Here is a 27797-nt window from a genome sequence, read left to right on the forward strand (position 1 = left end):
CCACTGTGGAAAACAGTATGGACATTCTTCAAAATATTAAAAATGGAATTACCATATCATCCAATAATTCTACTATTGGATATCTACCCAAAGAAAACAAAAAGACCAATTTGAAGAGATATATGCACACTATGTATATTCCAGTATCATTTACATTACATCAGCCAAGATATGGAAGCAATTCAAATGTCCATAGATAAGACAGATGAATGGATAAAGAAGATGTGATATACATATTGGAATATATATATCACATATACATGATACATATATATAGGAATATAATGGAATATTATTAAACCATAAAAAAGAATGAAATCTTGCCACTTACAACAACATGGATGGACCTAAAAGGTACAATGCTAAGTGAAATAAGTCCCAAAAAGACAAACACCATAAGATTTCACTCATATGTGGAATTTAAGAAACAAAATAAATGACCAAATGAAGAAAAAACAAAAACAGACAAACAAAAAACTAGACTCTTAAATACAGAGAACAAACTGGTGGTTGCCAGAAGTTGGTAGAGGGGGAATGGGTGAAATAGATACGGAGGATTAAAAATACACTTACCTTGATGAGTGTTGAGAAATGTATAGAATTGTTGATGCTTTATATTGTACACCTGAAACACAACACTGTCATTAACTATACTGGAATGAATGAATGAATGAATGACTGCATGAGTGAATGAATAAAGTGTTCTTTTCCTTCCTGTTTTCGAGCAACCCCAAGTGTTGTCATTCACATGAAAGTAAACAGTGGAGGCAAAGGCAAAGTGTGGAGTCTAGAGGAGTAAAAGAGGATGGGGGAATGATAGAGGGAAGTCTTCCTAGGGAGAGTAGGGGATGGGGGTAAAAGAGGGCCATAGCTACAGCCAGGAAGCCAAGACAGTGTTCATCTTCAATAGGATAGCTGGGAGGAGCATACCATTCATCTTGGAGAGATGAAGAGTGGGAGAGAAAGGGCATCCAAGGGGAAGTAAAGACAAGAACCCCAGAGAAAGGCAGGGAAGAAAGAGTTCTCTCTTTTTCCCTGCCCCACAGTCAGGGAAGAGCTTCCTGTGGCAGAAAAGATCCACTCATGTTCTGTGCCTTTCCCCTGGAAAGGCAATGAGTAAGAAAGGAAATACACACACATGTTTAAAGAAACATACAAACTTAGAAGGAAACATACAAACTTTTCTGCTTTTTTTCCTGATAACAAAATAAGTGATCATTGAAGAAATTTTGGAAAATATAAAAGAACACACAAGAAAATTAAAAATTGCCACCACTTAAAACAAATCTCACATTGTTTTGAAACTTGCTTCCTTTTCACTTAACAAAGTAACAAACATTTTTCCATGTCATAAAATACTTGCATGCCATACAAATTTTTAAGTGGTTACATAACATTTCATTCTATAGATGGCCCATTATTTAGCTAATACCTCTTTGGACACTGTTGGACCTATTAGGCAAATCCATGTGAGTTCATACTAAGGGTCAGATGCTGCTCCAAGTACTGGCTATACAATAGCAAACCCAGCTTCTATCTTCAAGGAGTTATGTTAGGGAAGAAAAATTAATAAATAGGCAATTACAATAAAGAATGGTCAGTGTTGTACTATAGACACAGCAAGTACAAATCTAAGTCTATAGTGAAAGTTTTTAAGAAATATAATTCAAATTTTCTTTAACAATATATTTTTCATTTTAGCTCTTATTCCACAAGGATAATGAAAACTCAATCTCAATTCACTTTGTATCTTTTGAGTTGGCACTAAATTTAGCACTGCTTCTTTAGGGCCCAGGCAGGTGGTAGGGGGAGAAAGTGGAGAGGGCATTCTGGTCCTCGGTGTGGTCTCCACTGAAACACATCCTGGGATGCCCACCATCCAAATGGTCACTGGTCCACACAGGTTACTATGGGGTTCTCCTTCAGTCCTTCCCCTCTGCCATTCCATAACCTATGCTTCATCACTATTCCTTTCAACAGACTTTTCTCAAGTTTATTTGTCCCTTAAAGTCTCTTTTTAAGAAGCAGTAGATATTTTTTTTAATTTAAATTCAAGTTGAAATCCTAACATACAGTGTAGTCTTGGTTTCAGGAGAAGAACCCAGTGATACATCTCTTACATATGACACCCAGTGCTTATCCCAAAAAAGTGCCCTCCTTAATGCCCATCACCTATTTAACCCATCCCCCCCACCTCCCCTCTAGCAATGCTCAGTTTGTTCTCTGTATTTAAGAGTCTCTTATGGTTTGCTTCCCTCTCTGTTTTTATATTATTTTTCCTTTCCTTCCCTTATATTCATCTGTTGTGTTTCTCAAATTCCACATATGAGTGAAATCACATTATCTTTTTCTAAATGATTTTTTTACTTAGCATAATGTCTTCTAGATTCATCCACATTGTTACAAATGGCAAGATTTCATTCTTTTTCATTGCAGAGTAGTATTCCATATATATATATGGAACACACACACACACACACACCATATCTTCTCTATCCATTCATCAGTTGATGGATATTTGGGCTTTTTCCATAATTTGGCTATTGTTGATAGTGCTGCTTTAAACATTGGAATGCGTGTACCCCTTTGAATCAGCATTTTTGTATCCTCTGGATAAATACCTAGGAGTGCAACTGGTGGGTCATAATGTAGTTCTATTTTTATTTTTTTGAGGAACTTCCATGCTGTTTTCCAGAGTAGCTGCACCCCACCAACAATGCAAAATGATTCCCCTTTCTCCACATCCTCGCCAACATCTGTTGTTTCTTGAGTTGTTATTTTTAGTCATTCTGACAGGTGTGAGGTGGTATCTCATTGTGGTTTTGTTATTTTTTTATCAGGGAGATGCTGAAGTCTATACATTCATTTCTTCTCATTCTTCTTCTTTGATGCTCAATCATCTTTCTCTAGTCTGGAGTGGGAAACCAGAAATGGTGAAAGAGTTTATCTTTCTTAAATTCCCAGCTTTCTGAGTCCTATTTTCCCCCCAGAAAGAGTATCTTTAGAAGAAAAATGCCAGAAGTATACAGGCAAGTTACTTTCTTTCTCCTAATTGCTTGGCAGTAAGCAGAGGGGAGAGTGTACATAGTGGGGGTGCTTTTTAAAATACTCCAACAACATGATCCTTTACAGATCCAAACAGAAGGTACAAATAAGAAAGCCTCCTGACCTAGTTGTAGGAGGTGAAGAAATGCTTCCAGCAAGAGAAAATGTCATGGCTAAGACTTAGCGGAGAAAAGGGGGTTAGCCAGGTGACCAGGTAGCAACAGGAGAAGTCTTCAGGAGAGAGAACAGGTGCCCTTGGGCATTGCAATAGTCTGGCAGAACTGGAATGTGAAAACAGAAAGGGGGATGACAAGAAATAAAGGTGGAGGTTTCAGATGCATTTGTTAATTTTCTTCCAGGTAAAGATTGCTATGGAAACCTGACTCAGGAGGAGAGGGGGAAGAAAAAGCATAGGAAGTTATATTTCCTGGTACAATTCTCTTTAAAGCTACCATCAAGCCCAGGCTTATGAAAAAAAGGGGAAAAAATGAGAATTGTAATTTACCTAAAGTAGAGACACAACAGCTTTTCAAGAATAATTGTTCATAATTGAACTCTATGGATTCCAAACTTTTGAACAGTCACTCAAGGACAGGGATAAAATGAACATTATAACAGATTATGACAGACAGGTGGTCTAAACAAAAATGGCAGATCTAAAGACTGCCATATGCCAACATATTGCCAACCTGGCAGGAACAGGGGCCACTGAAAGTGTTTTCTGATATCTATAACACTCTAGAATTCATAACTCTCTACTAATTCAGAAGAGATTTATCTACCTGAGTTAAATTAGGTATAGACTGTCCTAGAAAAAAAAAGATATTATGACCCCTGGAGTGTCTTTCCAAAGAGATGATGTAGAACTTGATGATGTTTTTCTGGCATTGATAAACACTGCCAGTGCAGTCTATATAAAAGTATGTGTTTGTCAAGACAAAACTTGCTTTAAGAAAACTGAACTCAATATAGTCAAATTTGCACTATGTATAAAGAAAGGCTTATAAACATTGGTACCTAAGGAAGGTGTTATATTACTTAAGAACAAGTTCAAGGGCTCAAAATCCCTTTGAAATTCTTTTTTAGACATAAAGAGTTGATATATTATTTGAAAAAAAATCCTGCTTATATATAGTGACTCAAGTTTATTCATATCTGTTGAGCAGATAGAGCCCCCAAAAGCAGTATGATAGTTTATACTCCCATTAGCTCTATTTGATTACCACCTAGAAAATTCAAAATTATTCTGAACTAGTATTCTGGGGCTCCTAGATGCAGATTACAAACATTTCTGACAGTTCCACAAAATTTTTGGCTGCAAGGCTTTTAACACCACAAGCTGCAGCCCCGTCCTTCTAGTGTTCCCAGTAGACTTGTAAGCAGTTGATAGGTTCTTTTTCTACAGTTTTATGTTATATTTCACATTCCGGATGCTGGTTAACCTACATCCCCTCCCCTTTAACTACAATGACAAAATCAAAGAAGCAATGAATATAAAAGGAAACATTAACAATTTCCTTGGGTCTACTAGACCTTTTAAAATACACAAGGGAGAAGAGGGAAAAGATTGTTCAATACTCTCCTTAGATGTGTTTCCATGGGCTGGAGAAACTGCCGTATGCTGGGACAAGTTTTGCTGGTTTTTTTTAAACAAGCAGAGCACTTTGCGATCAGATTTTATGGACCCATACAACAACCAGGAAGGAAGCAGGCTGCTGCAGCAGCCTCTCTGAAAGAACACAACAGAAGGAGGAAGTATTTTAAAAGCTATCAAGATGAGTGTTTAATAACACACACACACAGCTCACAACAGATTACTTTTTTAAAAAGTCTTTATAATAAAATTCATGCATGATTATATACAACAATTGTCCATGAGATGATCTACCTAGTTCTCCAGACACCCTTGCCTGGGAGGCCTAGCAGCAAGATGGAACCAACATAGCTTTGGATTGAAGTCAGGGGGCTGCTTGGTCCTATCCACTTATACAGATGGGGTGCAGCAAAATGAACCCCACTACCCATTAGGTTTCTTCCATCTCAAAGAGTCTAAAACAAAATATGAGTTTATATTGGAGAAGGATTGGCCTGCTGACCTTTCTTTTATCTTTCACATCTCCTCTTTCTTCTCCTTCACTTCAACTACATTTCATATACAGGCTTTCCTGAAAGCAGTGAAAATAAATACCAAGAAAATTGACCTTCACTGCAATCATGTGACAAGCTATTTGCCACCAGTTAACAAGAGGTGGATGAGAACACGGACATGGAACAATCTCAAAAATGGGGCTATGAAAAAAGTAAATTGCAGAACAATACATATGGCACAATGGCCCTATTGCAATATTTAAATAGATGCCAGTCAATTATAAACTAAGGAGATACATAGAAAAATATAGACCTTAAGGAAGCTCACCACTTCCAGAAAAACATTCACCTGGAGAAAGGGGAGAAATGTGATCAAAGAGAAATAACAGGGGGGTTGAACTAAAAGAATTTTTGCTAAAAATAACTGATGGGAAAAAATATTGATGTTCACTGGTACAGCCAACACAGGAGCAAGGATTCTCTTGGGATGCATGTCCACCTGTCTCTCAGCCTCTCAAGCGAAAACCCATGCCAGACCCTGCACCAGAGTTGTCCAACTCTGGGGTTTACATACAGTGACATGCAAAGAAAACCTTGTTTAGACCCTAGCCCAGTGCGTGCCTTTTTCTAAACATGAACCTGGGCATATCGGTGCTTTGGTGATAACCATGTTGTTCTGCTGCTCATTCCATGCAAGATAAATTTTATCTCCCAATAGAACAGTGTCTTCTTTGCTCAAAGGCAATAGTCTTGCTGGGTTTCTCTATAGGGTGACTAACTGTCCTGTTTTGCCCAGGACTGAGGGGGTTCCAAGGTTTGGGTTTTAAATGGGTTGGTCACCCTGGTTCTCTATAGTGTTCCAGAAGACATCAACTACTGCCCAGTTCTACTAAATCCAAAGAACAGGAAATAAGCCCTTAGAACATGCACCTATGAGACTTACACATTTTTAAACCTTGCCATCTGAAGCTTTTTAGCATAAAAAATGCCTAAACTCTTCTATAGTATCTTCTACTGAAAACAAACTAAATTCCACTTTGCTAATCCCATTTCATCAAGTCAAGGAATGAGTCAAGGAATGAATAGTTATTCATTTTCAAAGTTCTGAGACAGCTGTCGGGATTCTTCACCCTGATTATTTCATAATTCATTCACTAATGCCCACTCTGGATTCTTCCAAATTAAAAAAAAAAGCCAATGTAGATGAGAGCAAAAATAAGAAAAGGTAAAGTGGCCCAAGCCAAGAGCATTTTCCAGAAAATTTAACTCCAGTGTTAAAGCAGCTTAATATTAAAAAAAGAAAGAATGAAAAAAAAAGTAAAGAATTCACAACAGCATTTGAAATCAAGCATCTGCTTGGAGAATTCAGAAGACAAAACAGCCCTGGGACTGACACCATAGAGCTTCTCTGATGTGCTGGGATGGGGTTATTCTCCAGGGAAGAGGGCCACACACGTGGGGCCTGTGTCACAGCCATTCCTAATTTTGTTTCCAATTCGTCCTTAGGATAATATACCCTAAAACATTTTGCATCTATAAGATGTATAAATTACTGCAATTCATGAAGTATAATCTGCTGTCCACGTGTATTCATTCTTAGCGGCTGATGAAATTCCATAAACTATGCTACTGACTGCACGGTGGTGGAGTTCTATGACGACAATGCCTCTAAAAAGAGTGAGGTAAATCTGTATTGTTAGGTTAAAAGAGCACTGCATAAAAGTGGTTGCAAGATGATCCTATCAGGTTTTTTTGAGCTGATGCATATGTATAGAGAAATGAAGTGTACTGGAAGAATAAGTCAAACTCTTCTTGAAGATATTTCTAGGGAGAAGGATTTGGGTTGCAGTAAAGAAGGATGATGTGCTTCATTTTTGCCTGTCTATACTGTTTACATTTTCCATAGTTAATATGTATTATGTTATTATTAAAAACTCCTTTTAAAAAGTTAAAAAAAATAACATTCCAATGCTTCATTGCTTACTAAACTGGATAAAGGCTATATATAATCTATAATCTATCTAATGCAAGGGATACAGTTTGTTGAGTGATTTAAAAAATATAGATTAGAATAAGAGTGGTATATATTTGAGAACTATCAAGTCTTTTTCTGGGCCTGAAAGTAATAGCAATTTTTTTGTAGTATGATAAAAATATCAGTTGCCAGCATCACAGTCTAAACATCTGTACTTTTCCAAAACAATCAACAAGGAAGTGATCAGGTTTACTTAAGCAAGTAAAGGCCCTGTTAAACCATATTGGCATGAGGAAGCATATAATATACAAAATAAGCAAAAACAGCCCACTGAGTCTGCAGTTATGCAATCAGTGAAATCCTGTCATCATCTTTCCTAACAGAGTTCACCAAATTGAAAAGCATCGGCTCCTCCTCTTTAGTGTTGTCATGGATAACTAACTGATAGCCAAACAAAACAAACAGGATAAGAGGGGAAATGTCACCGAGTTTCAAAAATATATCTTTAGTATTTGGATTGTTGATATTTTTTTCTTCTTTAAAGAAAAAAAGTTTTACCAATAATTTCTATAGAATGACAGACAAAAAGACAAACAAAAAATATCTTAACCAGTCATTATGAGATTGTAGAACAGACAAAAATATACTAATCAAGTGTAGCACTAATGCTTTTTGGTTCCACAAAATACCAACTGGCTTCCAGGGGCATTCAGGAAGAGAGAAAATTGGGGGACAGTGTGAGGCAGGGCAGGAAAGCCCATCATAGGGTGAGACCCAGGCCAGGGCGGGGGTGATGACCCACCCCAAAGCTGGAGGCCCCGTGGTCCAACCTCGGTCAAAGATTCTGTTCCTTTCTATTAGCAAGCATTTTCTACAAGACCAACATCACCTATGTGCATTAATACATTTCTTTTGTAGGCAGAGTCACCTCAAATTTAGATATTACTTCCCTGAGAAATAGTACAGCACTTAAGTACTTTTATCCTTCTAATTAGTGGTAAATACTGAAAGACACGTTTTCTCAGTTTTAAAGCAAGAAATAATCCACATCAAATTAAATATATCATTTAAGTAAATGTAAACACCTTCTTTGGTCAATTTTCACAGTAATTATCAAAGATGGCAGTCTACAGAAGACCCTGAAGACCATCCTTCCTTTTGGAATAAACTCATCTGTCATTTACATGGAGCTGGTTTTTTACACTCATTCTCGCTGAGATTCTCCTGAAGTGTTGAACTGAAGCCCCAGTTTCCAAGTTTCTCAAAAGAAAAAGAGGGAGTTCAATCAGCTGTTCCTGTCAAAGTCAGATGTTTAAATGAAACAAAATCACTTGTCTTGGTTTTCATTCTTGAATGGAGGAGTGGCGAATAGATCTATGATAATCTTCTGGACTGCTAACATGTTCAGGTAAATCATAGCCCCTCAGGAAATGTCCACTGTTCTGCTGAGCAAAATAATATAGTTGTCTGGCTAGTAGAGGTTCGACCTTTAAAAAGAAATTTTAAAAGATATTTTTGAAATATTCTTTTTAACATCCTATAATTGGCTTATAATTAAATAACTCAATATCTGAAGGTATGGTAAGGTTAAATCCAAAGGTAAGTGCTACACACATCAAAACATTCTGAAGAAGTAACTTTTTGTTAGCCTTTACACATACTAACCTTTAAAAAGATTCTAACTCATTCTTGGTTTTAACTGAAGTTAAAGTCAAAGATGATACTTTTAAATCAATAGCCACTTAAAATTTATGTTTAAGCCTAAGTACATCAAGTAAAATGGCCAAATTAAAAGGAAGTTTGGGATGATTAATGAAGTTTGAGATAATTCAGGATAATTTAGGCCAATGAATTTTTCACCACCACAGTTTGACAGGGATGAAGGTGTAAATCCTGAACAATTTACAATTCCTGGATGACTTACATAATCTGTATATTTCTAAACCTAAAATAAAGGAAAACAAAAGGGGCAAAATCAAACAACAGCATTGCTATTATGGGGAAAGAGAGGTTAATTAACCCCAAATTCATCTTGTTTGGCTATTTGTGTGGTTCACATTCACTAAAAAAAATTCAGCTTTCAGTATTTCCTTAATTTACAGCATCTAAGAAAACTGAATAGTTTGTCAATCAACTAAGCCATTAAATTGAGCCTTTCTGTCATTTGAGATATAGAAACTTAAGCATAATTCACATGAAATACCTAAAATAAACTAAATCCATAGTAAAAAGGAGTATGAACTCCTAGGTATACACATACCCATTTTTCTTTTCCATACCAGACAACTCCCAGAGACCCATTATTGCCTAACTCAGAGGAGAGCTAGTGCATCCAAAAACCCCTTAAACTCAGACAGATGCAGGAGTTTTCCACCAACTTTTGAAATGTTATTTATCAATCCCAAGTATATTTAGTCAGCTGTTAATAAGATATCAATTATTATATCAATAACTGGAGAGAATTCATGACAAAGCTCTAAAATATATAAAGACCATATTTTTGTTGGTTGGTTGGTTGGTTTTTGATTTTACAATCAAGAGGCCGGACTGTGTGTTTAAAATTAGTGTGCTATTTCAGTTTTCAACAAGAAACACTATCAGAACTAAAATATGACCTTAATGTTTTTATTATTTGTTATAATTTTTTTAATTGTCTGGACCCATTAATAACTCTCAAAGCTAAGTAGCAATATAAAGTTTTCGGATTCAAAAATCTTAGGTATTCAAAACTCTGTTTCCTGTGGCAAACTTATTCTAAATATGACCTATATAAACCTTTTTTCTTTTCTTTTTTATGAAAAAGATGTTTACTTGGTGCAGTTCAACCTGTTTTCAACTCTGCTAGAGAACATTGCAGTGGTCTGGTCTACTTAAACTCCTTGAAAGAGCCTCCTCCAAATAATACATGGCCCTTGGTTTCCACTAAAATAATTTCTAAAAATCCAGATATAAAATAGGATTTGGAAAACTTTTGGAGAAACTGCAAAATACATAAGTCAGTAAATAGTTTACCATTTGGGAAAACTTCTCCATCAAGTGAAGATCAGCTAGACAGCATTTTAAAAGCAATATTAAACATGGAGACTTTTAAAGGGCAACTATAACCGCCAGTCCTTTTAGATCCTTATAAAATGAAAATAGGACAATGTCTTGATCAATACACAAGATGGGACAAATAAAGCCCATGTTTGCAGGTTTGTGATTAGTAGACCTCTACGTCTGGGAAAAACAAATGGGTCTCTGGGCTGTGCTCCCTGCACCATTCACTGGGCCCTGCTTCCTCCCTCATAATTTTCCCAAGTCACTTAACATTTACTTTTCCTTTGAGACTTTCCTGAGACCCTGCCATTGATGAAAAACAGGGAAATTCAATCATTTGAATGTGACTAAATACTCACGTGAGCAGTGATGAGCTTCCTTTGCCTCTGAGGATCTGGAAACTCTTCCCCAAAGCACAGAGTTACCTGGAATCTTGGCAGGGGACGGCCATGGTGAGCAAATGCTTGTAGCTCTGGAGAAGCCCCACAATAAAAAAAAATAAATAAACCTGATCAGAAACCATCACTGAACAGGACAGGTTAAAGCAGGAAGCAAAAGTTTACCATTGATCTGGAAAACTAAAATAAGAGTATTCTTTATTTCTCTAAGTGGGGTTCTTAACTTTTAGACCCCAGATACAGAATTTCATCTATATGTTCATACGTGTGCTTTTCCTGAGAGGGCTCCAGGTTTCACTTGATTCTTTAGAGGAAATATGCCCTGCAGATTAAGAACCTTGCTTTGCAGCATTGACCCAAGAGAGGGACCTTTCTGTGACTGAGGCATCACTGAAAATCTTCACATTATCTTGGAGACCAAGCACCAGTTATGGGCGTCTGTGTCCTAGTTGGCACTAAGCCTAAACTGTGGGACTTTGAGCTGACTTCTTGCCTATCTTCTGGGACAGACATTGATTTGAAATGAGAAAGGTAGTGATGAAGCACTAGGGGTCCCCACTTTTTGGATATGTATATCCTGAAGGCACCATCCCTACCCTAAGGATTCAAAACAGAGACTGAGCACTGTGGAAACAACACTTGTACAATCCCTGACATTGACCCATGTCCCTTTGCCCACATTCAAGATGATTCTTATGCCTCTTGTGGCTCCTATTCTTTCCTTTCCGCTAAAGTTAAATGTCACCTCCACAAAAGAAAACACACTTACACGGTTGCTGCAACAACTTCTGCAGAACAGTGTGCGCATGCATCTTGATCAGATATGCACCCTCGGGCTTTGCCTTTTGGGGCTGTCCCTAGTAGTTTGCAAATCCTGAATGGGTAGATATCAAAGATCTCCACTGTTCTCTTCAACTGAAGAAAAGTTTCTAACTAACTCACTGGACTGTTTGACTTCCTGCTTTTTTTTTTCTTCTTCCAGAATTCAAATCAAACCTAACTGACTTAGTCAGAATGTGTAAAAGGCATTCACACTACTGAGGTCTGAGACTACACCTACACAAGCTAATCAGAGTGGCGAGTTGGCACAATTCTCCGAAAAAGTCGTGCCTCAAGTGCTTGATAACATGAGAACATTCTGTGGGAATCCTTGATTATGCAGAAGCTGGTCTACATAGCTGCAGTTTTTAAGTTCACAGGTTCTTCCTTGAACTTCAGTGAATACTTCAAGATAGGAGGTTGCAGTGAGCAAAAAGCACAGCCCTTAGTTACAGATGAAGAAAAAACAATTCTTGCTCACAGATAAGTATTAAATTCTAGGCAAGTGAATTCACAGCTTGAGGATGTTCATAGCTGGTCGAATATGCTTTCCTTCTTCTTGACTATAGAATGGGAGGATTCTACCTTCCTAAAACATACAAGATGAGAGAAACTCACAGAAGCAAGTGTCATTCCTCTGGGACACCTTAACTAAAGCCCTAGTTCTGTGGCATCTTCTGAATTGAAAGAGACCAAGATTCACAGTCTTGGTGAGGATATCTATGAGGAGATCCAACCCCATAAGGGCTCTTTCAGACTTCACTGCAGATATAAGAAGTACAGACAAGATGACCCTTTGTGGTTCTTGACTCTTCCTTGGGTGCCCACCATGATTACCACAGGGGACCCCAGGATGGACAAAACAGTCACAGTGCAGGCTTGGAGCCAGTTCTGCAGCTCATAGAGAGGAAGAGGTGTTCAGGCCCACATGCTTTTCTCACCTTGGTGCTGCCTCGGGGAACCAGAAACTCAGTTCTCCCTCTTCCTCTTGTCACACATCTTAGTCAAGGGTTAGTCATATAGAGACATATTTTTCTTGGGGCACTAAAGAGAATTTGATGAGCCTACACAAATTTGGGCAACTTAGACCCAAAAGGCTAAGCAAATGTCAATGGTGTCAAAGCACATAGATGCTTTATATTTTTATTTTAAATGAATTGAATCAAGAAGCACATTCAGGGAAAGTAAAGTCACATGAAAATCCAAAGACATAGGGTATTTCTGAAGGGGTACTTATAAAAGAATAACTTAAGGATAAGATACAGAAAAAGGTGGAAGGGAGCTAATGGAACACCTTTCTCCCTCCAAAGGAGGCATCATCCATATAGATAGCTGAATGAACACTCTGGATGAAACTTCAACAATAATTTCACAAAAGTGGTTTCACAAAAGCCAGCCTACGGCTAATTTAACTGTTATGAAATCAAACCTAGAAAAACAAAACTTACTGGTTTTAGAAAATATGTTTTGAAACATGCATATCATAGAGATAACTCAAATCCTAACTCAAATCCTAATTTGAGATATCTCAAATTATGAGATAACTCATAATTTCCCTTTTGCAAAATCAGTTCTACATACTCTATCCTTGGTCCCACCTGCTGGAGGGCATCTGCATAGGGGTAACACATCTCAGAACCAAGAACATTAACAATACACTTCTAACCTTTATGACTTTCCTAGGAATCTTAAAAAAGCTGACACATTAGCAGACATGCTTGCTGAGATCATACTACCAATAAAGTGTGAACTTTATTAGTCAGTGACAATTGGTTGAAGACCAGAATTTTAAGATATCAGCCTGAACCACAATGCCCTTGAGCAATCTCCCTCCTCCTCACACCCCTCTGCTGATGGAGAGGAGCAGGTGGTAGAGGCAGAGGTGAGAGATGAACAAACAGGAAATCTATTTTCAGATCATGCTGGCTGGGCTCAGGGGTTAATAGAAGGAAGACCTCTGTCTGGTGTGGGAGTGACCTTCTGTTTGAACCACTGTGGCAGGCACACTGTCACCCCCTCTATTCTTTCTCTTAGGCTCACAGGTGTGGGATGCTCTATTCTAACAGATAATTTGGTGTATTACCTGCTAAAAATTGCTGTGTGTCAAAGAGCTTGCAGGTCTGGTCCCTCTCCAACTTGTTGGGCCGGTCACTGCACAGTGCCAGGGGCCCATCCCAGTAGATTCTGCTCTGGCATAGTCTTTTGGCATAAAGCCCATCAGGGGCCATCCACAGGACCACACCTCTTTCCAGGTGACTCAGAAGTTTCTCAATGTTTTTCCTCTGGCCATTGTCCTCTGGGTAGGGGAAAAGGACCTGGTCCAGGTTAGTGGCGTCATAGGTATGCCCATGGGAGATCCGACACCCTTCAGGGCTAGATGTGGTTAGCTCTTTCACCAGGATCTCTCGGTAGTACAAACAGATGTGGAGTCGACAGTCTGTAAAAATAGAGATTTCAAAGTCAGTGCTAAGGGACCAAGGAACATTGGATACCCACCAGGATGCCAAACTACTCAACCAGAACATGTTTATTTGATATTCCATAAAAAGTAGAAAGTTCCATAGTGAAGGAAGTGTAGGAAATGTTACATGCCCTCATCTCCCTCCTGGAGTCACGGATAGTGACCAATATTAAAGAAATCCTGCAAAAATCTATTTAATGTTATTGAACTCAGAATTTTCCAAATTTATGTGACCATAGATATTTTTGTGGAGAGGGAGCACCCCTTACATTAGTTTTCTGCACCATATGTTTGACTTGTATTAGAGAGCATCACTCTTACGAACTTTCTATGTCATTGTTTTCATGATGATGATAGTGGTCATGACAATTATGTCTAAAATACGAAGTCATGTGCCACTGAACAAAAATTCCTCTTTAAGCATGGTGATAAGTTTTGATTTTGGAGGAAGTAAACCCTAAGTTAAATTTCTACTACCAAAAAGAATATAATGATGTTTCAAAAAATAAACAAATATTTTACATCTGAAACTGTCCTAAAATATCAATATGATGTCACTTACATAAAAATACATATATACACACATATACATATATGTATGTTTAAGTTTCAGGAAGTATAATGGGAATGATTTTTTTTTCCATTTTTGCTTTCCTGATTGTCAAGTTAGTTTTTATGCTATATGTGTACGACTTGTATAATAAAATTAATTCATGTGGAAAGAAAAGAATCAATAAGAACAATGTTCAAAGGCTAAAGTCCCACTAGGCTTTCAAAATCTCCCTTGAAAATAACTGCTTTCTAAAACATTAAACAAGATGAGTTCACTTACGAAATTTTTTGGATTTCAGAACCTTCTTCTGAAGGTTTCACAAACTGGAAGGACCAAGCTAGGTTTGCAAAGGGCCCCTTAACTGAAATGCAAAAGGGCTTTATGGAAAGGCAACAGTTACCCACCCATAACTGTATGGGATTTCAAATGAATGGGAATTGCAGTTGTCCAACAAATGTGCTCAAGGTTGATAATCTGTATAACGCATACCAAAAAAAGAAAAAAAAATCCACAAAACCTTCTTATTCCTCAATGGCAGGTTTTGAGACTTAAACAACCCACATCACTGTGTCAATTCTCCACTTCAATTTCTGCTGCTGTAAACACACTAGGTGAGAGTGAGCTCAGACAGCGTACCTGAGGATCACTGATGACAGTGAGTGTTGGCCATTTGAGTTGACTTTCAGGGCAGGTTTCATTTCATTTAATGTCATCAGAAATCACAAGTTCCCAGTGATATAAATAGCTGTTTATTTCCTACTTTTCAGGCACCCACACAAGTCTTAGGTGCCGAAGAGAAGGGTTAGAAAGTTTCTAAAAACAGACACAACTCTTTCTTTTCAGTAACATCTCCCCTCCATCATTTAGGAGCATCTAAGAAGAAAGGCAGTAAGCCTCATTTGGAACTTCAGAACTGAAAAGAAATAAATGGTTAACCTGGAAGTGAGAAAGGTGCCCACAACTCCCTGAAACCTTGAGAATTTATATTTTCTATATCTGATTTTTAAAAAGCCTTAGGGGCAGGTGAGAATTCTGAAGCTTAAGTTATTTATTTTTAATATAATTACAAGTCCCATTTTAAAACAATCTAAATGTTATCTAAAATATAAATACACACATACCACATATGTTTAGTAAGCTTTGAGGTGACTTCCTTAAAATAGGCAACATCTCTGAACTGCAGGGAAATGAAACTTTAAAAATCAGATCTAATCCAAATTTTTTGTAGGATATGTCAAATTTCAGAGGAAGATCTCAATGCCAAAGAGGATGACCTATTTGCAGCTAAACCTGGAAGGATGATCAGCTTTTCAAAATGAGAAGTCCTTGTGTATTTTTCTAAGAAATTATACTACATTGTGAGAATGTTGGCTGAAGAGGGGCCCTTAGTATGTAAAGCTGAGGTGTTTGCATATTTCTGGAAATTCAGATAGATGTCAAATGGAGACCTTAAAATGACTCAATTCAAGCCAGCATTTAGAATTGGCATCAGAATAGCAAGCTGGTTTCTTAGTGCGAAGTTTTCTAATGATGTTCCTCATTCACACAAGTTGGGAGTCAGATGTGTATACACCCACTTGAGGCCCCAGATGGAAGAAAGCCAGTGTCCATGGGCTGTACTCAGGGACACCCCCCCCCCAATCAAATCTACCCCAAAGTGAGGGTGGAGTCACAGCAGAAGCCAGCCTCCTGGGGGTGTCTCTAGAACAGAACGCTGCACTCACCTGAGAGCGCCAAGGCTTCAGCAGACCTTATGCTTGGCTCTATGGGGATTCCGGGGGCCTGGGACTCAGGCGGGGCACAAGCATAAAAGGTTCCTGTCACCTGGCAACCTGCATTTGTAAATAAGAATCAGATCATGTCTAAACAGAATCTGTCCGACGCATTGGAAGGTCTCCTCTCCCTGGGATATGGCCACTCAGCCCCTGAGGGGTGCACCAACCCTGGGAGGGATGGGCCAAGGGCCCTCTAGAACTGACCACTGGCATTCTCAAGGAACTAAGACAAGATGAGGTCCAATCAGAAAAAACAAGACTGAAAGGGGAAGGAGCCTTTCACAGCTTTGGAAGGAAACTTGGAACAATCCCTCTGTTATTTTTTCTTTCTTTTTTTTTTAAGTTAGTTAACACCTTTGTCACCTCACATAATTGCCATTGTGTGTGTGTGTGCGTGTGTGTGTGTGTGTGTTGTATACTGGGAACATTCCAGATCTACTCTTTTAGGTGCTTTCAGTAGAATAGAGTATTGTTAACTATAGCCATGTTGTACTTTAGATCTCCAGGACTTATTTATCTTATAATTGGAAGTCTGTACCCTTTGACCAACATCCCTCCATAATTACCCTGATAAACAAGGTAACCTAGGCTCAGAAAGATTTATTCCTGTTCACGTAGCAAGTTCACAGTAGAGTCGTGAGCTCAGGTCTACCTGAGCTCTGATGCCAAAGAGCCCAATTAAAAACTTCCAAGTTTGTTTAGTTCACACTTATTTAGTTTCTATTTCTGGGTTCAGGAGAAAATTGAACCATGTCTCTTGGCAGCCTGGTAGCTTTGGGTCACACTAAACATTAATAGAGAAACAATATGTAATAGAACCTAATTTTGTTGGCACTTCACTTAATGTCACCTATGCTTCAAAATATATCTACCTATTCCATATTTTTGTATAGTTTGAGGCATTGCCTTGTTAATAAAGTTCTTAGTTCAATAGAGCCTGATGCACTAGCCATAGGTCTGAATTTCAGAAATGAGTTAGCTAACTCCTCCACTGTGGTATGGAAAACAACCTTTGTTGCAAATCACTCTTGAAAAGCTAATAAAATCAAATTCTGAGCTTTTTTGTAAACATGCCACTCAATGCAAATTTTAAATGATGGTAAACCTAAACATGATTAGAAAAACAGATTAAATTGTGAAGGACCAAATATTCCTAGAACATAGAGAAGGACTTGAGTGTTTACCTGTCTCAGGATTTCTATTTAAATAACTAACTCAAAAGTCCTAAAAGCTTGTGTTTTGCTGTATTCAATCTACTGTGTGAAGTTTTCTCTGCTCTTAGTGATTAGTGCTTCCACTGAGAGTTCTCATTTTGATGTCTGGGGAGCTCCTACGGGCATGGGACCACATCTAATCCAGAGTGAGCAAAGTTCTTTGGGCCCTAATACCAGCACTAGTCACCTCCTGGAGACCATTTTATTTTTGTAGTATTTATTCATTACATTCTTACTATCACCTTTAATCCCAAGAACAACTATAATGGATGCACTATTGGTTTTTTTTTTTTTAAGTAAACTCTACCCCCAGTGTGGGGCTTGAACTCATGACCCCAAGATCAAGAGTCTCCTGCTCTACCAATTGAGCCAGCTGAGTGTTCCATGGGCACACTATTGGTTAAGAGAAATATACCAGCTCAATAATCTCCTGGTATCCCTATAGAGGGAGTGCTTGGGCACAGCTATAGTATGGAAGAAACAGACCAGTGAGATTATGTGGCCCTGTCAACATTAAGGGACAATCCAGGAGGGAAGACTAACAAAATCTATTACTTTTTACCAAGGACTGTTTCAGGGAGGATGAAAAATGTTACCCTAACCAACAGATAATTTAAAAACTACAGCCAACCAGTTTGATATCTGACATCTCCTGTCTTAAATGAAAGGCTGGCCTTTGGGGTTAGATCTGAAATTAAACCCCAGCCCCTCACTTTCACTGGATAACTTTGGGCATTACTTATATTATGTGTGTCTGTCTCAAAAATGTGGGGCAGTTTTTAACTGCCTGGGATGGATCTTTGTGATGTTTAAATAAGATCTCACGTAAGGCAGTTCCCAGCACAGATCCTGGTGCAAGCAGGCCTTGGATTCCTTCCCCTGAGGGCCTTACCATCCTGCAGGAGAGAGAAAACCCTCTCTCCACTGCACGTGAGGTCTTTCCTAGCAGCTCTGAGAAGGGGAAAGAACTGGGGTACTGCTCAGAAGGACAGATCAGGAGAGAACAGGGTCTTTGGCCCAGATTGTTCCACTGGGTCAGCCACAGGCATAGGAACCAGTCCAGCACACTCCTTACCATTTTCACAAGCTGGGCCTTGCCAGTGGTGGCTGCGGGGTCCAAACGTTACAGGACATTGATATGGGATTTCTGGGTGAGGCTGATCAGGGACGTACTCCCTCCAGCTTCGGTCATGGGGTGGCATCATGTAGTTATGAACCTGCTAAAGGAACATGAGGGAGAAGCTGAGATGAAAAGCAACCAGCTCGGCAAAGATCAGTTGGTTGGTTCTGGGAAAGAGTGGCAGATTCTTTTATATTCAAACTCCTCACAGAATCTCTTATTTGGCTGACAGCCAAATAATTTTATCATCTCAAAAGACTTTGGAGTGAATAGCTCATCACACTAGGTGGAAAGTAGCCATAAAGAATTAAAAAGCACAATGAAGACAGTGTTATAAAGTAATAACTTATGTAAAGCTTCATCATATGGTTAAACCTGGCACCAAAAGTACTGCAGGGAAATTTCCCTTCTTTTACCCACCAGAGTGAATAAAACAGAGCTGCAATTCACATCAGAAAAGTCTGAAGAGATCAGCTGCCCTGTGGTTTCACATGATAAAGCATTGCTTCCAAAAGTTTCATCTTCCACAACATATCTGTTTCCCAGATTTCAGAATCAGTAGAAGTCTCTACCAACAGGCAGATACACCCACCTCTCCTGTCCTTAAGACCAACACTAATAGTAACACCAGGTGGAAAGTGAGATATTCATCCAGTGATTGGGAATTTGGTTTGGCTAATTGACTAATAGCAAAAACAAAGTGCTGCTGTTTTTGTTTGTGTATTTTTCCTGCTATGTGGGATTAGCTTGCTCACATGGCCTCACCCAGACCCAGCCTCCCCTTCTAGAATCCCTGCATTCTCCACCATACCTGAGCTGGGAGTGAGGTATAAGGAGCTGTCATGGTGTAGGGGTGGCTCACGGTCATCTGTGGGTCCTCCAGGGTGAGCTGCTTTGCTCCTATGTATTTGAGCAAAAGACAAATGGCAAAGTGTGAAAAAAGGAACTATCATAACTAAAAGTGAAATATTAGAAAAATACCCAAGAGTTTAATTCCTAGAATGCATAACAGTGTTGACAAATAAGGCATTTTTTTCCAGCAATTACCATGGGCAATTACTTGTTCTGTCCATTAAACTGGTTTCTACAAGGTCTGACTTATGTAGGAAAGGTAGAGAAGGAGATGAAATACTGTGTGTGAATGCACCTTGTCACATAAAGAGCCCCACCAGCAAGATGTTCCATAAGTGAAGTAATTTGTATGGCTAGTTTAAAATGCATATTTTTGGGTTCTACTCTGACACACTGGTCAGAAACTTGGGAAGAGAAGTTATGAATTTCAATAAGCATCCCAGCTGACCACAGAACACTCTAAAAGTTGACATTTTTTACTTAAAATAGTAACAATATACAGATATATGTATGCTTCCTTTCTACAAAATGGTTAACCATGAAACACTGATAAGTAAAGATAAAGCTTCAAACAAGTTTTCCATTTTTTGTTTGAAAAATTTGGCCTATATCTTACATCGATAGAACTAACTGAAAAATATGCACACACAGATGAACACACATGCATATATATACACCCACAGGTATAGAGTTGGAATCTGAGAAATATCCTAACCAATACCACAAGAATTTCAATTTATGGCCCTGAGGACTTGGCAAAGAGCCTGCCGGGGTTGAGCATGAGGCAGAAAGCAGGCAGGCTATTTGAAATATAATAGACAAATCAATCCTCAGAATGAAATTAAGGCATTACAAGTGTCTGGTTGTCTATATTCTGTGACCCCAATCCAGGAAGTCCCACCTTTTTTTGCACCCTCAGGAACAATCCTGTATACTTTGTAGGGGTCTGAGATGTCCAGCTGGCTTCTCTCAACCAGTTCCTCAAAGTCATTGCTCTTGTTCAAAGCACATCGTAAACGTGTCTTCCAGGTAGGAGGGTCTGGCTTATCTATGCCTTCTCGGAACTTTCCTTTAAATAGTGCCCAAGCCTTGTAGGAAAGAAGAGATTAAAAAGTTAAAATACAAGTCTTAAAAAAAAAAATAACCTGAGAATTGTATTTCTAAAGGAAAGAATGATGCTTAGGTGCCTTAGATTTACACTTTTGCTCAAAACATGGGACAAAAAGACACCTGGTGTACTCTAGGCATAATACTTTTCACCTTGGACTCTATCATTGCTGACTTCAAGACAAGTGGTTTGAACATTCTCTAGGTATTTATAAAAGGTAGGTGAGATGTGGAGGATCCCTGGAAAGGGGCCCTTATCAGCCCATCCTCTCAGTATCTGAAGTGAGTTACACTGGAACTAGGGGCAGAGTTGTGGGGTCAGCTGCTACCCATAGAGTATGTCTGAACGGTCAATCTGAGGTATTCTGAGAGCAAATTCCTGAGGAAGTCCCCTTTGCGTGTTCTGCCTGCAGGTGGTGGGGCTGGGCCCTAATGCACACTTCACTGGGTAAATTGCTCTAGGGGAAAACAATCATCACCACACACACACACACACACAGAGAGAGAGAGAGAGAGAGAGAGAGAGAGAACTAGAGAAATATGTCTATGTCCATGTCTATGGAGAGAGGCTTGAAAAGAGGGAGTCAGAGACAGAGAGCAAAAAACACACGGAAGGACCAAAGAGAGTTAAAAGATAGAGACAGCACCAGAGACATTGAACTAAAGAAAAAAAAAATCCAGAAAGGTCTCCATAGAAAAACAGTGAAACAGAAAAAGACAGATAGACATACTGAGAGGGACACGAAAAGAGAGGCAGACTCAAGCACATCTAAGGGTGTTCACAGAAAAGACACAAGAAGACAAAGAGAGACACATGCTGACCAAAGAAGGCAAGGAGGTATCCAGAGGTACAGAAAGAGAAAATCACAGAAATGCAACCAAGAACACTCAAGTCAGAGTCCTTGGACTGCTGCTCTCCCCGGACTGAGCCTCCAGACATTTATTTCCCTGCTGCTGGAGCCATCTGACTCTCTGTCTACTGCTCATGCCACACGCTCAGGATTGGGACCTAGTCCCCCATTTCTAAAAACACTACAAAGGTTGAAATCTCTCTCCTCTCAAGCCTTCTGCCAATTGACTGCCACCTGATGCTCCCGGACCGCCCGCCCCGCGGGTCTCATTCCATCCCGTCCTTCCCACGAGGTCCCCTTTCCTCTGAGAACCGTCAGGAGCCTACAGGGTTCGCCATGGAGTCTGGGTTAGGGACCCACCAGGCTCCTGGGGCCTTCCCTCCACCCCCACCCGGGGCTTCCCTCGTGCTAGTAACCTTGAAGAGGGCGGCGTCCTCCTCGCGGTTGTAGTCTTGCTTGCCCGCGTGCTTCCAGGGGATGCGGAAGATGCTTTTCTCCTCGTTCTCCCACACCAGCCCTGGGTACTTGCCGCTGTCGATCTGGTCAATCAGCCACTGGCGGAGTTTCCCGTTACCGCAGCTCACCGAGCTCATGCCGAACTCTCCGCCTCGGCCGCTGCCCTCCAGGTTCATGCCCAGCGCGCCTAATGTCGCCCTCACGCGCCTAGGATCCGCCTCCTGCTCTAGCTCTGCGCTACAGAGAAGAGGGCCGGCCTTTAGCCACCGTGGAACAGCGCTCTGAGCACCCTTCTCAAACCCCTCTGGCATTGACCACGAGGCACTGGAGTCTCTGAGGCAGCTAAGAGCGCTCTATAAAAGTCGGTGTTGCCAAAGGCCCCTGAGAGAAGACACCCTGTCTCATCCCTTGGCGCGTCCGGTATTGCCGCCCCTCCAGCGTGCACCCGGCGTAGTCCATCCTCCTTCCCCACCTTCTGGACTCTCCATTCTTGTTACACATCCCACAAGCCAAACGCTGCCCAGGCAACACAACTCTAGCCTTTGTGCACATTGCAAAATCCAGCCGCCACCAATCTTTGGCACCGTTTGCTTGCTCACTCTTAGTTCCTGCTCGTCTTTACCCATTCCCAAACCGTTGCCAGTCCATTCCTCCCTTCATTTTCAGTTACCACTCTTGCCCACTCTCCCATTCACATTCCCTTGGTGGCCCCCGAGCGCCACGGATCTCGCACGTGGGAACGTCTGCTGTTTGGACGTTCTAGGTGCTCAGTACCAGTTAACTCTTGCCTGGGCCTTCTCTTCCAGTACCTGCGCTCTGCCTCAAGAGTATCCCTGAGCCCTCTGCAGCTAGCAAGGATTAGTGGGCCCTGGGAGCAACACGCGGCTGAGACCCGGGTCACGACGAGGCGAGCGGCGCACCCTAGTAGATGAAGATTCTGGCGCGCAGAGCATCAGCAGGACCCCGGAGGCCAGCAAGCGAGAGCGGAGGCGGGGAGGGTGCCGGGAGGGTTCTCAGAGGGCATGGGGTTGTGGCAGCAGAGCATAGGGCCCTAAGTGGCCCAAATTTGGATCTCCTCCTCCACCACCACCAGCCGGGGAAAAATGCGCGGGAGGCCACCGTGAGTTTGGGCCCTTCAGGGCCACAGGATAAAGAGTCTGAGATTGAAGTCTTGGGAGTAAGGGGATGTCCCCTCTCAGGGAAAGCCTGTAGTCCTACGTGGGTCCTTTCGATGGTCCCGCCTCGGGCACTCCTGGGGCCCTGCCAGTCTCTTTATCCTATCCCATCCAGCGCGTGGCCTCTCCCGGGCTTGGGCGGAGCCGGCCCACAGAGTGGTGAGGGCAATGCTTGGGCATTGCACCGTCTGGCCCTCCACGGAGCTCCCACAGAGGCCCCGGGGCCCAGAGCAGAAGAGGTGAGAATCGGAGCTCCCACAAGGGGTATGCTCCCTCCCTCCTCCTAAGCTGGGTTTCCCTGCATTGCCCTCGATATGAACCCCGGGACCTCTAGTCTCGCGTTCCCGGTTCTCTGTAGTGCCAGCCTCACATCCGTGCTCTTGCCCGACCCCAAGCCTTACCTCGCCCCAAACTCGTAGCTGAGGGCAGCAGTGGGTCCCAAGTTCAACTGTTGAAACTAAGTATCGGAGATGGGAAAGAGGAACTTTATAAAGCTTAAAAGCCCCGCTGGGGAGGAGCCTGGGGCGGGGCTGGGCGCGTACCAATGCGCCTGCCGGGTTGGGGTGAAGGGGGCGCTGTGAGTGAAGACTGGGGCCCCGCGGGAGAGTCCCAGGGCCAAGGATAGAAGGAGTGTGTGTTGGAGGGTTTGCTGCCGCCGCCGCCGCCGCCGCCAGGCTGGAGGCTCTCGCGCTGGCTGCGACCCTCGTCGCGCTGTGAGCGGAGAGCGCAACTCGAGTCGGGCGTTCCCAGCCTGGGGGACTCTCACTTGGGGCGGTTTCCCACAAAGGGCAAGGCACTAAAATGGGGACCCCGCCTCAGCGCCAGGTCCTGAGGAAGGCCGATTAATGATAACTAATAACAGCTAAACGAGGGCGATGTGGCTAGGGAGGGAAGTTGAGGGGGACGTGTAGGAGCGGGAATCTGGTGTGACGGGGACTTCACCTGCAGAGTATGTAACCAAAAACGTAGGAATTGTTCACATTGTAGAATGGAGGGTGGGTGGGAGGCACCCTTGGCATCGCAGCTATTGCTGACAGCCCTGCCCTCCTAGGTGTTTAGAGAACATCCTACTCATTAAAAAGAAAAAGAAGAAAAACATGGTTCAGATACTTTGAACAATAAACTGTGGCTCAAATACTATCTACATGTTTGAAATGCTTACAGACTTTTGTATCTATTAAATTGCCTTGAGGTGACTCAGACAGACAATGCATAGACCCCAAAGTCAATTATGGCAACATGAATGAGTTGGGGGAGGAGTCTTGAAGTATCCAAATACTTAATTGCCTCTGGACTTCAGTTCACCTTAAAATGGCATAGTTTTAACCTCAATCTGGTAGGAAGCAAATTTCTAGTGGGTTATAAATGTCCAGAAAAGGAATATTTAAATCGAACTGTGATAATACTTAATTTTCCAAGATATCCTTAATGTTAAAATTAAACTCCCTGTGCACCTGTCCACTAAGCTTTCACCAGAGCATCTTGGATGCTTCCACATGTTTATGTACTTAGCAATTTCAGGTAAACCGTCAGATCACTGGTTTCTATATGATTTTAGACCACCACCACCCTAGGTCAACTTGCAACTTTTGAAAAGCTTTTGATTTCACTTACTTCTCAGTTTTTCTCTTTTCAACTTATGTATATGGTCAATGTCTCCTACTCAATGATAAAGCTAAGTTTAGTCTAGAGCAAAACAAGCAGTGAGACACAGATTCAGTATGCTTTTCCTACAACTAAAAGACTTTCTCAGAAATTAACAGGATGCCACATTTTTATTCACCCAAGCAATTTTCCATTATCAGAGTCTATGTAATAAACAACAAAGTTGTGTTCAAAGAAAATTCTAGTCACAACCTGTTTTTCTTCCTTTCTTCTCCTTTCACTGATTCATTCAACAAAATACTTTCTTGAGCACATGCTACCTATCAGAGACTGTGGTAGGCACTTAGGATACTTACGTGAACAAAGCAAATAAAAGGTCACTGCCTTCATGTTGCATTACATTTTAATCAATGGGTTACTTTTTCTTAAAGTGTTCTCAAACAATAGACAGAAAGAGATTGCTAAGAATAATGGCAAATGAGCTTTTTGCATTTTTCTACACGTGTCCTCTGTGCCAGGTTTAGAAGTGCAAAACAATAGTCACTGCATGATACTTTCTGAAACTTCACATCTACCTTGCTGTAAAATGTGATTGCTAATCTTCAACGCCATCTTCTGGTTTACTCATTTGTCATATTGATCTGCTATTTTTTTTTATGATGAGAATACAAAGAATATATGTTAAACACTAAAACTCTTGATGTCCTCATTACCCCTGGGGAAGGGAAGGGAGTGAACAGGTAGAAGTTGCCAGTTACTCACCAAAGGCTTACCTCTTAGTCATAGTTGAAACAAAAATGACAAAAGTTTTTAAAGTTGAGCAACCCCACCCCCCCATACTACTTGAGAAAATCAAAGGATTCTTTGATAAAAGACTAGACATTTATTTTCAAAAGTCACAACTTGTTAAAAAGTGAAAACAAATAGGAAATCAGTTATTTGAGTGTCTATCCAAAACAAAGGCTGATCATTATACTCTGTGAGGAGGTTATTTCAGTGAGTTGTCCAGAAGTTTAAATGGAGCCCAATCTGAGTTAAGCATTGCAATTTGCAGTTTATAACATCATAGAGTGTAAGAAAAGTTGAATTTACTTAAATTCAATGTGGTAACAAATCAATCTTTTAAAACTACACATTCATATACAAGAAAAATATTTTGTAAAACCCATACTAGGCACAAAAAATAAATTATTGAAGTCTTGTTTTTGATAAACCTATTTTCTTACTAATTCATTTTTTAAAAGAGGTGACATTATAATTTGTTAAAAACAAAGCAACTATATCCTTGAAAAAGTTTAAAGGGCATTTATAATTATTTGTAAAAATCAGGAAAATAATAAAATCTTTTGTTGTTATGATGTAGGATCATTAGGATAAATATCTCCTCTTTGGCAATATGTGTATGCAATGTCAAGTATTACCATTAGCTATGCATCTTGTGGTGCAGTATTATTATACTATTATTGTATTATTATATAAATAGTAATACTATATATTAGTATTATATGTATCATAGGTAATACTAATGATATTATATAATAGTATAACATGTACTAGTATAGTAATATACAGTATACTGTAGTGATATAGTAATATGCACTACAGCACTACTATAGTAATATAATGTACTATAGTAATATAATGTAGTATTATAGTATTACATTATATAATATTATAGCACAATTATTGTATGGTACTATTAATAATTAAATGCTCGAGTATGGGGGTCTACTAGATCTGATTCAAATCCATGAGGTCTTAGGTGAACTGTTTAGCCAAAGTCTTACCTTCATATATACAATGAAGATAGTGGCTTTCTTGCCTGTGATAATGTGTGCTGTGATAATGAAATGATGCTTAGCACAATGTTTGTCATGTCCCAAGTGTTCAACAAATTGGGATTATTATCATTTATTATTCAACATTTAAGGAAGTTTCCTACACTTTATCTCATTTGGTCTCCCAACCAGTACTTCCTGGTGAGCAAAGCAGGCAATATTTAGCCCCATTGTATGGATAAGGAAAGAGGTCCACTGAGTCCAAATGGTTTGCCCAGGACACATTCTGACCAACAGTTCTTTCCCCTTGTCTACAGTTATTTAGCTGCCTGTTGCATTAGTATTTCAGAATCAGCCTCTGAGTGCAGACCTATTAGTCTGGAGGTAGCATAGTAATTCCAGTTGGGCACTTACTAGTTAAAACAGCTTGGGTAAGATGTAGTCTTCCTGACCTTGGTCTCCTTGTTTGTGAAGTGAAGGTTGGCAGTAGGCAACCTTCTTCCAACCCTAAACAAATTGTTTTATTTCTGCTCTAACTTAAAACCATTAATGACAGTCCAGTGGCCTTTTTGGTTATGGTATATTCCTAGTAAGAAAAGCTGTATTTTTTTTTTAAGTCACTGGCCTAACCACTGGTCTTCATTCTTCTTCATGAAGTTATATTCACTTTGAGGAAATTGGAGGAAACAGGTGCTGCTTCTCAGCCACTACTCTCAAGTATTTAATCCTTTGAAAAAAATCTAACCTTATAAACTACTATACAGAAGAGGACTTGGGATGGAATACTCTGGAAATGAAATTCTATGTTAAATGCTTTCACTGCATACCCGGTTTAAAGGAATTATATTAATCTTTCTTTGTAAAGTGATAAATTCTTTTTTAAAAATTTTTTAACATTTATTTATCATTGAGAGACAGAGACACAGAGTGTGAGCAGGGGAGGGGGCAGAGAGAGGGGGAGACACAGAATCCGAAGTAGGTTCCAGGCTCTGAGCAGTCAGCACAGAGCCCAACACAGGGCTTGAACTCACAAACTGCGAGATCATGACCTGAGACGAAGTCGGTCGCCCAACCGACTGAGCCACCCAGGCGCCCCATAAAGTGATAAATTCTAATACCAGTATTGTATGTAAACATGATTTTTTTTCATTCAATGTAACCTTTCCTAATTTTAATTTGCAAAGTGCTCTGAGTTTCTTCAATGAAAGAACTTTGCACAATTTCATCATAAGCATTTCCAGAACACAGGCTGTTCGAGACTAGCTTGTGAACTCTTTTTGGCCACAGACCTAAAATGTGTGGCTTTTGTTTAAGCAGACTATAATCTGCTTTCAGACTTCTAGGAAATTGGACTGGTCATTTTAATCAATTTTGTGACAAAAAACTTACCAAAATCAGCACCCTAAAACCAAATAATCCAGTGAAGAAACGGGCAGAAGACATTAATAGACACTTTTCCAAAGAAGACATCCAGATGTCCAATAGA

The 27797-nt window shown here is 40.2% G+C and overlaps 1 protein-coding gene across 4 annotated transcripts; it reads right to left on the minus strand.

Annotated features, from left to right (window-relative positions):
* Positions 1-2777: 2777 nt before the first annotated feature.
* IRF4 (interferon regulatory factor 4) lies at positions 2778-23421 on the minus strand. Of its 4 annotated transcripts, none has more exons than XM_060614970.2 (9): positions 23330-23421; positions 21714-21990; positions 20241-20427; positions 19299-19387; positions 18443-18584; positions 16103-16210; positions 13448-13801; positions 10507-10619; positions 2778-8595 (listed from the first exon to the last, which is right to left on the minus strand). In XM_060614970.2, exons 2-9 carry the CDS (start codon positions 21927-21929, stop codon positions 8452-8454), a joined length of 1353 nt encoding a protein of 450 aa, XP_060470953.1. In that variant the 5' UTR covers positions 21930-21990; positions 23330-23421; the 3' UTR covers positions 2778-8451. The 4 variants fall into 4 exon arrangements, with proteins under 4 accessions (XP_060470953.1, XP_060470951.1, XP_060470952.1 ...); XM_060614968.2 differs by having other exon boundaries at positions 18443-18587; XM_060614969.2 differs by having other exon boundaries at positions 18443-18587; positions 21714-21985; positions 23330-23371.
* Positions 23422-27797: the final 4376 nt, after the last annotated feature.

Source organism: Panthera onca, chromosome B2, assembly GCF_046562875.1.
Source record: "Panthera onca isolate mPanOnc1 chromosome B2, mPanOnc1 haplotype 2, whole genome shotgun sequence".
Lineage (NCBI taxonomy): Eukaryota > Metazoa > Chordata > Mammalia > Carnivora > Felidae > Panthera > Panthera onca.

Bases quoted from the DNA above. Each gene is read 5' to 3' on its own strand.
- IRF4 (XM_060614968.2), bottom strand. From the start codon at position 21,929: ATGAACCTGGAGGGCAGCGGCCGAGGCGGAGAGTTCGGCATGAGCTCG. The intron at 13,802-16,102 runs GTGAGTGCAGCG...CTATTTTTACAG, and splicing joins TGAAGCCTTGGCGCTCTCAG to ACTGTCGACTCCACATCTGT. The intron at 10,620-13,447 runs GTAATACACCAA...GGGCTTCTCCAG, and splicing joins CACACAGCAATTTTTAGCAG to AGCTACAAGCATTTGCTCAC.